At 35.2% G+C, this 15,995-nt stretch overlaps 1 protein-coding gene across 3 annotated transcripts; it reads right to left on the bottom strand.

Annotated features, from left to right (window-relative positions):
- Nucleotides 1-981: 981 nt before the first annotated feature.
- Nucleotides 982-15,658, bottom strand: LOC104114856 (ATP-dependent zinc metalloprotease FTSH 4, mitochondrial-like). 3 transcript variants are annotated; one of them, XM_009625396.4, is made up of 7 exons: nucleotides 15,441-15,658; nucleotides 7,031-7,118; nucleotides 5,432-5,680; nucleotides 5,019-5,264; nucleotides 4,624-4,748; nucleotides 2,693-3,169; nucleotides 982-2,294 (listed from the first exon to the last, which is right to left on the bottom strand). In XM_009625396.4, exons 1-7 carry the CDS (start codon nucleotides 15,465-15,467, stop codon nucleotides 1,386-1,388), a joined length of 2,121 nt encoding a protein of 706 aa, XP_009623691.1. In that variant the 5' UTR covers nucleotides 15,468-15,658; the 3' UTR covers nucleotides 982-1,385. The 3 variants fall into 3 exon arrangements, with proteins under 3 accessions (XP_009623691.1, XP_070048775.1, XP_009623692.1); XM_070192674.1 differs by lacking the exon at nucleotides 15,441-15,658 and adding an exon at nucleotides 13,828-14,032; XM_009625397.4 differs by lacking the exon at nucleotides 15,441-15,658 and adding an exon at nucleotides 8,866-9,082.
- Nucleotides 15,659-15,995: the final 337 nt, after the last annotated feature.

Raw genomic sequence — 15,995 nt, 5'->3', positions numbered from 1 at the left:
TATAATGTACGACTGACTTTAAATCTTGAATTCGACTCTAGTGTAGGGTAGCCCGTTGTACAAGGCATCCAACGTTCACACAGAGTTCGGGGAAAGGTCTCACCCCAAGGGGTGTGATAGACAGTGTACTCTAATTCAAGTATTAAAGGTTGCTTCCACGGCTCGAATATATGACATATACGTCACACAGAGACAACTTTACCGTTGCTCCAAGGCTCCCTTCGGGTTCGACTCTATTGTAACGAAAAAAAACAAGGGTCACAATATCAAGTTATTCTCAGCTCTTTGCACAGCTGTTGTCTTGCTGTTTCTTTATGAGGAGCCATTTTGTTTTAGCTAAAAGGTGTGAATGATGTGCCAAAAGGGTCCCCAGTGACTCACTGGCAATGACCTATTTGATAGGACTAAGATTCTTCCCTCAAAATAGAAGTTTAACTAACATGGCTCAATGATGTGACATCCTATAAAAATAAATATAGCGAGACATCTTTATAACATTATCCATCTATAATAGTCATTCACTATAAAAGTCAAAATTTTTTCGAACCGATCTGTTGTGTTATGTTATAATATATGTCATCTATAACAACACTTCACTTCACTGTAGCATCCAAAAAATATCATAACAAATGCAGCTATTAAAAAGAGGTTTAACTATAGAAGGAAAGGGCACAATTTGTTATTGAAAATAAAGTGAAATGAAAAATCCTTTGGAGTTTTTTTAACAAAAAAGTGAATAAAATAATGAAGGGGCTTTTAATGCGACGATATAGCAATCAGAAATGGATTCATTTCTTACCGTCACCACCTAACATAAAATTAGATTGCTCAACAGCCGACCAAAGTGTTCTATACTTCTTCACAATCGTCTTCGTATAGAAAGAAAGTAGAAACACAAAATGGAATAGTCACCTGCTATAAGTAAGTTGTGAGTTTTCACCAAAACAACAAAATAATGATGCACTGTCAAACTACAAGATGTAACTAAACTGATATACCACTTTCATTTAAATAGGAAGGGCAATGTAGTGAAGTGCAGACATGGAAAACAACCAGGTTCTTGCACTGTGAAATTTACAATATTCCTGTGGGACGAAATATTCGAAGAAAATGGGCAAGAAAAAGAAGAAAACAGCTCAAATCTAACAAGAAAGACAATGCCAGCTATGTGATACGAGGACTTGAAATGGAGCGATGCACTTGAAAATACATGATCACCTGCCGTTAAACTGTTAAAAAACCTTTGACCTTAAACTCACCTATACATAGATTCCCCTCGCTAACAGCAGCTCGACAATGATTCCCAAAGGGTTGGAAGTCTTGCATGAAAATAATGAACTATATGGACATTGAGTTGATAAATAGTTTTACCAATGTTTTCTGAACTAAGGTCCTACTGGAGCAATGCCTTTGGTTTTGGCAGCGGCTGCAGCAGCCGCCGCCGCAGCTGCAGCTGCACTTGGACTCGGGGGAGGTCTTGAATTGGACTGTGATGTACTTTCAACTATAACTAATTGTTGTTGTGTTTGCTGTGTTTGTTGAGAACTGACCTGGGCAATCAAGGCCTTGATCTGGCCTCCAGTTAATGTCTCCTGCTCAAGCAATGCATTAGCAAGCGCATGAAGCTCTTTACTGTGGGTAGTGAGAATCGTTTTCGCGTTGTTGTAAGCCCTTTCGAGTAGTTCTTTTACTTCCTTCTCGATAAGAAGCCTAGTCTTAGTGCTCATGCTCCTCCCATTATCGTCGTAGTTGTGAGTAACGAGCCCCACTTCTTTGCTCATACCAAACTTGGTGACCATGGCTCGGGCTAGCTTCGTTGCTTGCTTGAGATCATCAGATGGACCAGATGTAACTTCACTTTCCCCGAAAATGAGCTCTTCAGCAACCCGCCCACCCATAGTAACATCAAGCCGAGCAAGCATCTGCTTACGAGACATGGTAGTCTCGTCCTTCTCAGGCAATTGAGCAACCATACCAAGAGCCATGCCTCGTGGAACAATAGTAGCTTTGTGCACCGGAAGAGCTCCGTCTGTATGCATCGCTACAAGTGCATGGCCACCTTCGTGGTAGGCTGTGAGTTTTCTCGTCTCTTGGGATATAAAAGCCGATTTGCGCTCGCTTCCCATCATGATCTTGTCCTTAGCATGCTCTAGATCAGCCAAGGTTACGGCTTTGGCACCATCCATTGCAGCCTTTACAGCAGCAATATTCACCAAGTTAGCAAGGTCAGCACCAGAAAATCCAGGAGTCCCCCGAGCAACGATCATAAGGTCAACATCGTCCGCCTTCAGAATCTGCCAAACAGGATATTCTTTATATGAGAAATTAGCAATGATAGACCAAACATGGAAAAAAGGAAGCTTGACATAGTGCAGCATAGTAGCTCATTTTTATTCTAGGACATGAAAATAGAAAGAGAAAGTAGCAATTTACAATAAATAAATAGCGAGTAGATAAGAAACGATGAATCAATGACAAAGTAAAATATGCCAAGGCAACCGAAACAGGAGAAGATATCCCGTCACTGAATTTAGGAGATGATAACATTTATTGCATCTTTGTAAACTTCGAATAATCCATCGTGCAGGGTAAATGAAAATATACCGCCAATACGCCAGGAAAGAGGATGTGACGCAAAACAGGTTTATCATCTAAACACTAAATGGGAAAAGAAAACAGGGGGAAAGATTACCTTTGACATGTGAGATTCCAAAATCTGTTTCCGCCCTTCGACATCAGGATTTGGGACAACAATGTTGCGATCAAATCGTCCAGGTCTCACCAATGCCTTATCCAGTGACTCGGGGAAATTAGTGGCAGCAATCACAATGATACCATCATTTTGTCTGAAGCCATCCAGCTCGACAAGCAACTGATTTAAAGTCATCCTCATATATTGTTGGTCCTTTGGGTTACGGCTTCCTCCAATAGCATCAATCTCATCAATGAATATAATGCATGGTGATCGCTTCTTAGCAGCGGCGAAAAGGTCCCTCACTCTCCGAGCTCCGACACCGACAAACATTTCTTCAAACTCACTGCCACTGCATGAGAAAAAGGGAACCCCAGCTTCTCCAGCTATGGCCCTCGCCAACATGGTCTTACCAGTTCCAGGGGGACCAACAAGTAATACGCCTTTTGGGAGCTTGCCACCAAGACGAGTGAAACGCTGTACCCAAAAGTTCGCTGAAATGAGCAAGTGCAAAATATTTACCTCAAACCCTAAAAACAAAGATCACCTCTCAAGTCCCAGCCATAATTTATGTTGCTCGGACTCTCCGAAAATGTCTCTGAGTTCGTGTCGGATTTTCCAACAAATAGTGCATTTTTGGAAGATCCAACACGAACCCGGAGGCATTTTTGGAGAGTCTGCAGCATAGAACAGAATAAACAATAAAAAACATTGGGGAAATGCGACGGGACATATTGCAGCTAATAAGACGTTGATACATTTGAGCCATACATCACCACATTTACTAATCATCAAAAATAAGAAAGTCATACATTACAAATTCTACTGTCCAAGATAAGTATCTTTGACCAGAAGTGGAAACTATAGGCAACAGTTTAAAAGATTTAGTATAATAGAAGGTAAGCAAAAGCACGAATAGCCACCAAAAGCCTTCTCGTTTGTACCCTTTCTCCTCTTTTACTACCTAAAGGGTATCTATTGCTCGATCAAGACTGAAAGCAGCTGATTCCACTTGAATATTACAATAATGGTGTAGCTACTTTGATCTTCGGGAGGTCACAACCTAAATTTCCGTTTTTTTTTTGTTTTAAGCAGAATTTTCATGAAAAGCTAAAGAAAATACAGAATTAAACAACTTTTTTAACAGCTAATGACATCCATTTAAGCTCTCATGTACCTCAGCTCGTGGCAGTCCATATTAGATTAAACTCACAAGTAAACACCATGTTTTTTTGTATTCTTAATTCTTTGTTTTTTTAATAAGCATCACGTTGGAATAGAAATTCTAGAGTGTCCTAAGTAAACTTGTAGGTAAGTAATGGTTGGCTATTCGGAAACATGTTTTCCGTGTACTTTTCAATCACATTTATGATATACTATTCACCAAATGGATATGTAAATAAGTGACCATTAACTGATTTTGACTATCATGGCCAAAACAATTTAGGCTTTACTTTGATCTGTGTTTAGGCACCATTATAGCATAAACTAAAAAGAATTTTGACACTAAACCTAATCGGAGTTCAACAGCTGAATTAATTGAATGATCATGACCTACTTATGAGCACAAGGGGAATAACCTTATAATCCTCTAACTTCTCCTTCTATCCATAATATCTTCGCCCCAACAGAACGTACTGTAGATATAATTAACAAATGATGAAATGTGTTCTCACACATTTTTATCCTTGGGATATTTTCAGATGGGTGTTGAAAGAGGGCTAGCAAGAACACTGTCGTAAATGATGAACTCCAGTCCTGCATTTCTAGAATATTATTGAACGGAACAGCAAAGAACAAAATTCATCACTGTGTTTTTTTTGTTTACTTACCTGGATTAATGATACAAATATCAAACTTAGGACTTTATTTTGCAGATGAAGTGATTGAACTGCTTGTGATTACTGAAAACACCACCCAGATTAACCCACCTTAGGATCTCGGAGATAGTGAACAATTTCTTCCAGCTCAGATTTTGCCTCATCAACACCCTTCACATCAGAAAATTTTGTATTGGTTTCCATACTCGGTTGCACTTCCTCATTTAAACCAAGTCCTGATTCAGAAAATGGATTAAGAAAAAGACAGTAGCAGAATGCATCTGAATAAAGTTTCAAACGCCAAACAAAAATGGGATAATTACATTTTTGGCCCGCCCTAAGAAATAATAGCCGGAAAATGTATATTTTTGCATATTAAGTACAAATATACATATAATATACATAATCAGTGTATATGTTTTGTATATATGGGCTAGAGCCTGTATTATTTTCGACCGACGGGGCAAAAATGAAAAAGCCCAACAAAAATTGCAGAACTCCTATACCTTTGCTGATTCCTCTATCTTCAATGAGAGCACCAATTCCTGAAATCAAGAGAAAGGCCACAGCCAGAGACCGGAATGTACGCCATAACTGTTCTTTGAAGTTACCTCCTTCAACAGCCACCATATGTATAGGAGTATTACGAGTACCAAGAACACCATCCTTTGTTGCTTTCCCAACATTCCTAAAAGCAGACAGAGCCCCTAAATTTTCTTCCTCCACATGAGAACTAGCAGAACCAGAAATCCCTGAAAACAGCTCTCGTAAGCACTATTGGTATCCATGCTAAACTAATTAAAAAGACAGAAACCCTCATCAGCAAGTACTAACTGTTCAATATTTAGCGTAATCTATTCTCAAAGGCGAGCCAAACCAAACAATACAAGGTAACAAGAGACATTCTAATTATTACTACCTCTCTGCAAAGTCCGGAGCAGCTCACTTTCATCGAGTTTGTCAGCCTTTACCAGTGCCTTAACATACGCTGACACTGCTTCTGGATTAGAAAGCAATGAAGGTTGGCTTTCAAACAACCTTATGACTGCCTCTTGGTCATTTCTATGATATGCAGCATTACTACTTTCATTTGTTTCACGTGCTCTGCGTCCTAGACTGCCCACATAACTAGACTGAAACCTTTGCTTGATATTTGCAACTCCATACACTGCACACAAAAAAGGGACAAGTTGGAAAAAGAACATAAGGTTGCTGGCTCAATCAAAAGATGCTACTTAGAAAAATGTTTCTAAAATGCATTACTAACTTTTTTTGGGTAAGGATGCATTCACTAATTTCTTTTAAGACGGTGGTGTCTGGTCTAGCTTGCGCGCATCTCATCTATTGTACCAGAGTACCTGCTACCTCCTACCAGCACATGTATCGGGAAACTCTGCCCACTAAGGGCTTAGGCAAATGGGAAGAGATTCTACCTAGTGCTTTTTGCCTCATCTAGGATTTGAACCTGAGACCTCATAGTTCTCCCAACTTCATTGACCACTAGGTCACACCCTTGGTAGCGGATGCATTCACTAACCTATCAGTTGATGTTAACTCATTAGCATTTAAGGTAGACATGGAAGCATATGACCAAAAACGATGTACTTAACTCAGGAGGTTTGCTAGCTCATTTCCATGAAGTTTGCTACTGGAGAAATTGCTTATGAATTTGTAGTCACTAACTTATAAGCTGATAATATGTTAATTTATTAGCGTCTAACGTTCACAAGACTTGGAAGTTTACGACGGAAAAGGATTGCACTGAACTGAATAGGTTTGCTAGCTCTTTCTGTGAAGCATACTACTGAAAAAAATTGCATTCGAGTTGAGAGGTTGCATGTTCGTTTACACAAGATGGTAAAATGGTCTCCAACATTATCTTGCAAGGCACAAGAAAACTGTTTAAACCAAATTATTTGCAAAAACAATAAACTACAGGGAGAAAATCAACAGTATTAAACCACCTATAATCAAAATTTACTCTACTTAGATAACTTGTCTGGCATTAAAATACAAAAACAGTTTTTTTGTTAGCGACATGCAAAGGTAGGCAAAATATAGAGAGATTTCCAACAAAATAATAAATGTTCAATTATTTTCTACTAATGTGCAAATCTAATCTAGCAAGACTTAAATTTATAATAAAAGCAGTTCCGAAAGGTTGACATAATAATCTTATTTTGACGTCTAGAGAATTTTTCTTCCACTTGCTTTGGTACATTATTGATGTCACACTCAACTCATTCTTTAACTTACCGAACCTTATTTTCTAGATCGTCATCCATGTCAAGCTACCAGTAAAGTGACTAGAATATTTCACAAAATTATAGGTACGGCCATTGTTCAATATAAAGAACACAACAGCTGAACTTTTTAGAGGACCGTGAATATCAAGCGGAAAATTAGGATAAATTCCATGGAAAGAAATTCCATGTCATCAACCATATGATTAGATATCTATGTAGACCACAGAAACAAAGAAACTCTACTACATGGGTGCCAAAAACTCAGAGCATACCTTCACTTCCTATGATCCTTTTAGAAGTAAGATACATTCTATTGGATAAAGAGCTTAGCTGCCTCAGTTGAGATTGATGCCTCTCAACCTATAAAACACAAGAAGGTACTGTTACAGACATAAGAGGAAAGAAAATAGGGAAATAAAACCATCATAAAACGTGCAGTGTAAGATAAGGAAAACTGCCAAACTAAATACGACCAATCTAAAAAAAGGCAGCTGAGAAAATCTTTTTTTTTTGAAGAATAAGAATATTTCACCTTAAAACAAAAGATATTGGTAGAAACACGTAGTGAGCTAGATGAGATACAATCAATCAACTACACCTCAATCCCAAATTAGTCGGAGTTGGTTAAATGAATCATTTTTATCCATTTTGCTCTATAAACTCCATCTCAGTTCAATACTAAAAAATGAATTTTTTTTAAGTCAAATTAGTGATTATCAAAGGTTAGAGGTTCTCCAAATCTTAAACTCTAACCACAATAAAAGGATTTACAGCAAGCACCAAACAAAACTTAAGACATAGCACGAACAACTAAACATTTATCTTAGCTAGTTGGTATTGCCTGTAAACTAATTGAATACTGTGAACTAGACTAAAAATTAAGAAATAATTTCGGAAAAGAAAAGAAATGATCTTCAGTTTCATAACCAATATTATAACAAGAAAAAAGAGATAAAGAAGCTACCGCCCTAGAAAAACATTGTACTTGGAAGATAGCCAAGAATCCCTAAGTAACGAAAAAAAGAAACCCAATTTACAAGCGAGCTAAATACTCTGAATTTCCAATAATTTAATCGAAAAGAAATAAAAAAGATTCAATTTGGAAGAAGAAACCCATAAAACTACCAAGATTTGGGTTTCTATGACCTAATAGAGTGAAATCTCAAACCATCAATCAATCATTGGTGGAGCCACAACCAATGAAGTAAAATCCCTTACATTGGAAAATAGTAATGTCCGAATAGGGAAAAACAATTTTGTCATGTATATATAAGCTTTCGAATCCCCTTGATTTACTTTAGGTTGCAAGTTTGAAATTATTGAATCCCCTTGTTAAAATTACTGACTCCGCCAATACAATCAATCAATCAATCACACCTCAATTCTAAACTAGTTCAGATCAGCTATATGAATCATCACAAATACTTATCCATGCACGAACGTATAATCTAACCAGAATACATAATTTCGGGACAAACACCAAAGTAAATTTAAAACATAACAGCAACAACTAAACATTAATCCTAACCAGAAAAACATTTTACTTGGAAGACAGTGGCATAGCACTAAAATAATCCTAAGAAACTAAAAAGAGAAAGCCCAAGTCTGGAACAAGCTAAATACTCTAAAATTTCCAATAATTTAACAAAAAAGGAAAACCAAACTTTGAAGTAAAAACCCATAAAACTACCAGAATTAAGGTTTCTCTGACAGTAGCATAGCACTAAAATAATCCTAAGAAACATAAAAGAGAAGACCCAAGTTAGGAACAAGCTAAATACTCTAAAATTCCTAAGGAACAAAAAGATCCAATCTCTGACATAATCCTAAGGAACCAAAAAAATAAAAAATAAAAGATAAACCCCAAGTTAGGAACAAGCTAATTACTCTAAAATTTCCACTAATTTCATAAGAAAACTAAAAAATATACAATCTTTGAAATAAAGACACATAAAACTACAAAAATTAGGGTTTCTCTGACCTAATAGACTGAATTATCAAACCATCAATCAATCAATAAACCAAACAAAAAATGAGATTAAAAAAATCCTTCCGAGGAAATAGAAAAAATGAAATAAAAACAAAAAGTTTGAATTAAAGAAGTGACCTGGGTGAGAAGGCGTATTAAAGCCATCTCCTTTTTTCAAAAGAAAGATTGGATTTTTCTTCAATCCCTTTATATATCTTGAGAATTTCCCCCTCTTGTTTACTATGTAGTTTTCTTGATGCTTTTGTGTCGATTTTTCAGAGCTCCATTTGTTGATGGAAAATGGAGAAGGGGAAAAAGGGGGGCAAGATGGATATTTTGTTTTTGTTTTTTCAAAGGAAATATAAATATATTTGGCTATTTACTACAAATAAATTGACAAGACTGGGTTACTAAAGTGGTGAGCACCCTCCACTTCCAACCAAAAGTTTGTAAGTTCAAGTCACCCCAAGAGGAAGGTGGGGAAGGAGGGTTCGGACGAACTTAATAGTTTTAGTTCGAATTCTGTATTTGTCTTAAAACATTTATTGAATATGTATAAATTATTAATTTAGAACCCAATAACTTAAGACGATTAAAATTCCATACCAATAAGTTTGAAATCCCAATTCCGCCTCCGCCTATTATGGTGTTGATTGCTAACTTGTACACCACATAGAGATAGCTGAATTTTAATTACTCCCCCGTTCACTTGTACTTGTTCACTTTGGATTTTGCACGCCCCTTAAGAAATAATAAATAAAGTGCATAATTTACCATGATACCCATATTAATTGGTGTATAGTCTTAATAAATTCGAAAAATGATTTGGAATGAGTAATTAATGGTAAGGGCAATACAGAAAAAGTAAATTATTTTTCTCTTGATATACGAAAAGTGCCAAGTAAAAATAAAAATTTTATTTTTAGAATACGTGACAATCAAAAGTGAACGGAGGGAGTATTATTATTTTGTTTTAGAAAATGATTCGATCATATTTGCACCCCATTAGTAAATTATCTCGTATTTGTTTTTATTATTAATGAAGTTCTAATAGGAAATGGATAGATATTATGTGCAAATTCTTTAAGAAGAAAAAAGTCCAAATAACTCTCAAATTTTAATTATAGTCCTAATAGTAGTATTTATTTTCTTTTTCTAAACATGTATAGTGTATCTTTTTACCCGAAGGAGGAAAAGAATTAAAGTCAAATTCACACAGTTTGCATGATATTACTTAAATTGAAGCACTTAAGAATTTGAGCAAGTGATTATTAAAGTGGTAAATCGTAGTTCAAATTCAAAAACAAAAAATATTACTCCCTTTGTCCCAATTTATTGTGAAAATGACATAAGGTAGCCACTTTTAAGTATGTTGTTTAAAACATATTCACAGTTTACAATATATTTAAAAATTAGCCAATAAACTTAAACTTTAGGACATGACGTCCTGAACTTAAACCTCAAGTTTCAAACTTCAGGACGTCGTGTCCTAAAGTTCAAAAATTGTGTCCATAAATCTTATGTCTTGAATTTTAAATTAACAGTTCAGAAATTCGGATCACTTAGTCCTGAATTTCAAATTAGCAGTTCATAAATTCAAGACACTTAGTCCCGAATTTCAAGTTAGCAGCTCAAAAATTTAGGATACTTAGGCCTGAAGTTTGGACGAATTGGCTAATTTTTAAATATTATAAATTGTGAATATATTTTAAATAGCAAACTTAAAAGTGGCTATTGGTGCACTTAACCCCTTTGATGCATTTCGAATTTCGAGATTTAAACGAGTTTTTTCTTTGATCATTATTTTTTTATTATGTCTTTTAAATATTTTAAATTTTATTGTGACTTATAATACTTTTGATATAGCTTTTAAATATGTAAATTTCATTTCAAAAAAAATTTAATAATTTTATGTTTGAATTTATGATCAAAATTAAGAAGTTTGATGCTCGAAATCTGAATTGCATCAAATAAATTGAGACAAAAGGAAGTAAAAATTTTCTTTTTTACATGTCTAAACCTTAGTAGGCACACAAAACTAATCTAGACACCACCATTATTGAAAGAAGCTCAATTGAAAGTATTGAACAAAATTCTTATTGGCTTAGTTTAACATGTTTATCCTAGACCTAGCTAAGTAGCTAAGAGCTTCTAATAATTTAAAAACATAGGAATCTTACTTATTTTGATTAATGAAACATTGTTTGTTGACAAACAAACAAAAAAGAAAGTAATTTTTAGAGTAATTTTTAATAGTGATTCATGAGACCTAGAATTCCAAATTCCAATGTGCATTATGTTGAGTAATATTACTCTTTGTTGACGAGTAAAAATCTAAAATAAATAACTGCAGTGTCCCATTGGCCTAAGAGTAGTATGCACGAAGCTATGTGAAAATTGTTTACTTTTGAATCCCCTTGTTAAAATTCTTGGTTCTGCTATTGCAATCAATCAAAAACACCTCAATTCTAGGCTAGTTCAGGTCAACTATATGAGTCGTCATAAACACTTATCCATTCGGCACGGACTTATAATCTAACCAGAATACATAATTTTAGTGCAAACACCAAACCAAATTTAAAACATAGCGGGAAAAACTAAACCTTAATCCTAACTAGTTGGTACTGTGTATAAGTTAAATAAGCTATAGACTTCAAAACATAAATACAAAACAAAACAAAAAACGCTCCTCAGTTTCATAAACCATTATTATAACAAGAAAAAAGATATAAAGCAGCTATAGTCGAGTCCGGAAGAAAAAACAACATTTTGAACTCAAGCGACTAAAATAGGTGTTCAAAAAAAGGGTGAACAATTTTATATATAGCGCATGAACTACATGCACTATACGTCAACAACGTCAGTTACCCCGTTAACGTATAGCGCATGAAAAATCATGCGTTATACACTTACCAGATATGGTGTTCTTTGAAGGGTGGGAATGACTAGAGTTAAACGATTAAAATGTACCTACTAATTGTCACTTAAACTACACACACACATATATCATTGAATGCTTATTAGTATCGAAAATTAGTACTCATAATGTAGTATGATATTTTAGACTAAGGTTCGGTTGATTCACGTACTAATTATGCATAGACTGATTATACTTTGCATAATAATGTGAAGATTATTATACAGTAAATAACATTATTATACAATAACTTTTTACTTTTAGGGAATTTTGTTTTTAGTTATTCGTATTCATGTATTGCTAACATATGTACTCTTATTCCATATTCTATTTTGCATAAATAATACGCAAATTCTAACATAACTTATAGAGGTATTCGTAAATGCAGAATTAATAAAGCCAACCCGATGTTGAGAAAGCACCAAGGGCATCCGGGTACACAATGGCTTTCTACCGGCACTAATGGGAGTTCATTAAACACTGCATACTTGCAGCTATGAGTTACTATCACCAGCATTGTTGGATGGTTAGGTCATGTAATGCATAATTCAATGCGCTCATTCTTAAAAAGAAAGGGGCAATGGAGCTAAGGGACTATAGACCAATTAATCTAATTGGCAGTGTGTACAAGATCATAGCTAAAGTCCTAGCTGAAAGGTTGAAGAAAGTAATGGGAAAATTGGTCTCAAATCAACAGAATGCATTCATCCAAAGAAGGCAGATTACAGATGCTTCAATGAAAGCAAACAAAGTCCTTGATTGGCAGTTAACGCAGGGGGATGTAGGGATTCTATGTAAGATGGACATAAAAAAAAGCCTTTGATCAACTTAACTGGTCCTACCTCATTTCCACTCTCAAGCAAATGGGATTTGGGGAAAGATAGTTAAAATGGATCAAGTTCAATATCTATACTGTGAAGTACTCCATTCTAATCAACAGGAACCAAGTTGGTTTTTTCTCCCCTCAGAGGGGATTGAGACAGGGAGACCCACTCTCACCATTCTTATTCATATTAGCAATGGAAGGACACGATAAGATGTTGGATAAAGCTAAGCAGATGCAATGGTTGAAAGGTTTTGATGTTGGGAGAGGAAGCACAGTCAATATTTCTCATATGCTCTATGCAGATGACAATTTGATTTTCTGTGGGGCAGACAGAAGTCAAGTGCTCTATCTAAATCTAACCCTTCTTATTTTTGAAGCTATTTCAAGTCTTCACATTAACATGCTCAAAAGTGTAATCTATCTTGTTAACGAGGTGCATAATTTAGAAGACCTGCCTAGAATTTTAAGCTGCAATAATGGATGTTTACCAACCACTTACCTGGGACTTCCACTAGGGGAAAAGTTCAAGTCAGAAACTATATGGAGTGGGATCATTGAGTAATTTGAAAAGAAACTTATTTCTTGGAAGCTACAGTATTTGTCTATGGGTGGAAGACTAACTCTAATCAGTAATGTCCTAGACAACATCCCAACCTACGAGATGTAACTCTTTCCAATGCCTAGTAAGGTCCTGAAGCATCTTGACAAGATCAGAAGAAACTTTCTATGGGAAGGGACTAAAGATGATCACAAGTTCCACCTGGTAAAGTGGTCTAAAGTTATCTTACCAAAGGACCAAGGTGGATTAGGGGTCAGGGACTTAGCTCTGCACAACAAATGCTTATTGATGAAATGGCTTTGGAGATATACACGGGAGGAGCAGAGCCTATGGAAGAAAGTTGTCAGTGCCAAACATGGAACCCAAAGCCACCGGTGCACCAAGCTATCTAAAGCACCACAAGGAGTTGAAGTTTGGAAGAGCATCTACAAACTCTGGGAGGAGTTCTCACAAAACCAGCACTTTGCAGTTTGCAGATGGACAACAAATAAAATTCTGAAAGGACAAATGGCTAGGCAACACACCCCTATGGAATGACTACCCTGCTCTCTTTCAGATGGTTAGTGATCCAGACTCAACAATTCGTCAGTACAGAGAAGGAAACTCATTGAATATAACATTTAGAAGGAACTTGCAAGACTGGGAATATGAGGATCTGCTCAGACGTCTTTCCTCACTCAACAATTTTTCAAGCAACACTCTAGTACCTGATCAGTTCAAATAGGGTATTGCAGATGCAGGAAAGTACTCAGTCAAACAGCCTGCAAGTTAGCACGAACTCATAATGTAATAACTAACCATTGGCCTTGGAAGTTAATATGGAAAATCAAGTTGCCACCCAAAGTTATCTGCTTCAATTGGACTGCACTTTATGAGGCTTGTCTGACACAAGACAACTTAGCCGAGAGGAATTTTCAGATTGTGAATAGATGTTACATGTACCAGAGGGAGGCAGAAACTCACAACCATCTTTTTCTTCAATGTCCCGTTGCACCAGATTTATGGAGTATGTTTATATCACTTTATGGACTTAGTTTGGTCATGCCTTGGAGTTACTAGAAAGTTGATAGCACCATTAGGAAAGTATGGAAGATGATACCTGCAGCTATTTTTTGGAGCATTTGGATTGAGAGACACATCAAGTGTTTTGATGGAGTATCAACTTCTCCCCACTGACTCAAGGCTAGATGCCTCATGTATTTGTATAGCTGGGCTTATCTATCCTCTATAGACTCCCCTGATTAGTTTTTTGAATTTTGTTAGCTCCCTAGTACTAGTATAAATATTTGTAAGAAACTAACTCTTTTGTAACTTTTGCATCTTCTTGATGCCAGAAATGAAATCAATTACTTCATAAAAAAAAAATAAAGCCAACCAGATGTTGTATTGATTGAAATACACGGCTTTTTATACTATCATCAAATATTGTATAACTTATATTAAATTTTATGTTGGAATTAATTTGTTAAGACGATAAATCAAACAACTCCTTATTGTTTAAAGAATTTTGAATCAGTCTATCAAAGATATATACCTCTTTGAACCAACAAAGGGGTGTGATTTGTCGTATTGGGGAAGTGTATAAAAAATCGGAATTTATAGCTTCTAAGTAAAGACAGTTCAACTTTGCGGGCTTTGGGAGCGTGACTAGCTTTAGATTTTAAGTAGAATATGATAAAAAAGAAGTGTATAGCGCATGAAATAGATGCGCTATACTAACTGACCCCATTAACATAAAAGTGTTCGTCCTTTTTTTAACACCTATTTTGGTCGCTTGAGTTCAAAATATTATTACTTTGGTTCCGGACTCATTATAGTCTCAGTAAAACATTATACTTGGAAAACATTAGCATAAAACTAAACCAATCCTATTAAGAAACCAAAAAGATGAAAACCCAAGTTAGGACCGAGCTAATTACTCTGAAATTTTCAATAATTTAACAAAAATAAAAAATAAAAAGAAGATCCAATCTTTGAAATAAAAACCCATAAAACAACCAGTATTAGGGTTTCTCTGACACTAGCATAGCACTAAAATAATCCTAAGAAACATAAAAGAGTAGACCCAAGTTAGGAACAAGCTAAATACTCTAAAATTTCCAATAATTTAATTGGAAAGAACAAAAAGATTCAATCTCTGACATAATCCTAAGGAACAAAAAAACAAAGATAAACCCCAAGTTAGGAACAAGCTAATTACTCTAAAATTTCCACTAATTTCATAAGAAAATTTATAAATATCCAACCTTTGAAATAAAAACACAAAAAACTACAAAAACTAGGGTTTCTCTGGCCTAATAGACTGAATTATCAATCAATCAATAAACCAAACAAAAAATGAAATTAAAAAAATCCTTCCGAGGAAATTGAAAAAATAAATAAAAACAAAAAGTTTGAATTAAAGAAGTGACCTGGGTGAGAAGGCGCATTAAAGCCATCTCCTTTTTTCAAAAGAAAGATTGGATTTTTCTTCAATCCCTTTATATATCTTGAGAATTTCCCCCTCTTAATCTATGTAGCTTTCTTGATGCTTTTGTGTCGATTTTTCAGAGTTCCATTTGTTGATGAAAAATGGAGAAGGGAAAACAGGAGAGCAAGATGGATATTTTGTTTTTGTTTTTCCGGAGGAAATATAAATATATTTGGCTATTAACTACAAATAAATAAATAAATAAATAAATAAATAAATAAATGGACATTCTATTTTGGTTAATATGTCAGTTGGTCTGTTTCAGCTTGGATGCCCTATTATGAGGGGGCAGAGCTAAAGTGCTCAGACACGATTCGGCCTTGGTTGGAACTTTTTATTTGTTTTAAAAAATTTATTTAATATATATAAATTATTAATTTAAAACTCAGTAATTTAAGGCAATTAAAATCTCAAATTAATAAGTTTGAAATTCTAGTTTCGGCTTTGTCTATTATGGTGCTGACTGCTAACTTGTACACCGCATAGAGATAGCTGA

This window comes from Nicotiana tomentosiformis, chromosome 1 (genome assembly GCF_000390325.3).
Source record: "Nicotiana tomentosiformis chromosome 1, ASM39032v3, whole genome shotgun sequence".
Lineage (NCBI taxonomy): Eukaryota > Viridiplantae > Streptophyta > Magnoliopsida > Solanales > Solanaceae > Nicotiana > Nicotiana tomentosiformis.
Note: the sequence above shows the minus strand (reverse complement) of the source record. Positions and strands in the feature narration are given on the sequence as shown.

Coding starts and splice junctions, on each gene's coding strand:
- LOC104114856 (XM_009625396.4), bottom strand. CDS start 15,467: ATGGCTTTAATGCGCCTTCTCACCCAG. Junction 4,749..5,018: donor AGATAGAGGAATCAGCAAAG/GTATAGGAGTTC, acceptor TTTCTGAATCAG/GACTTGGTTTAAATGAGGAA. Junction 2,295..2,692: donor TGGAATCTCACATGTCAAAG/GTAATCTTTCCC, acceptor CCTGTTTGGCAG/ATTCTGAAGGCGGACGATGT.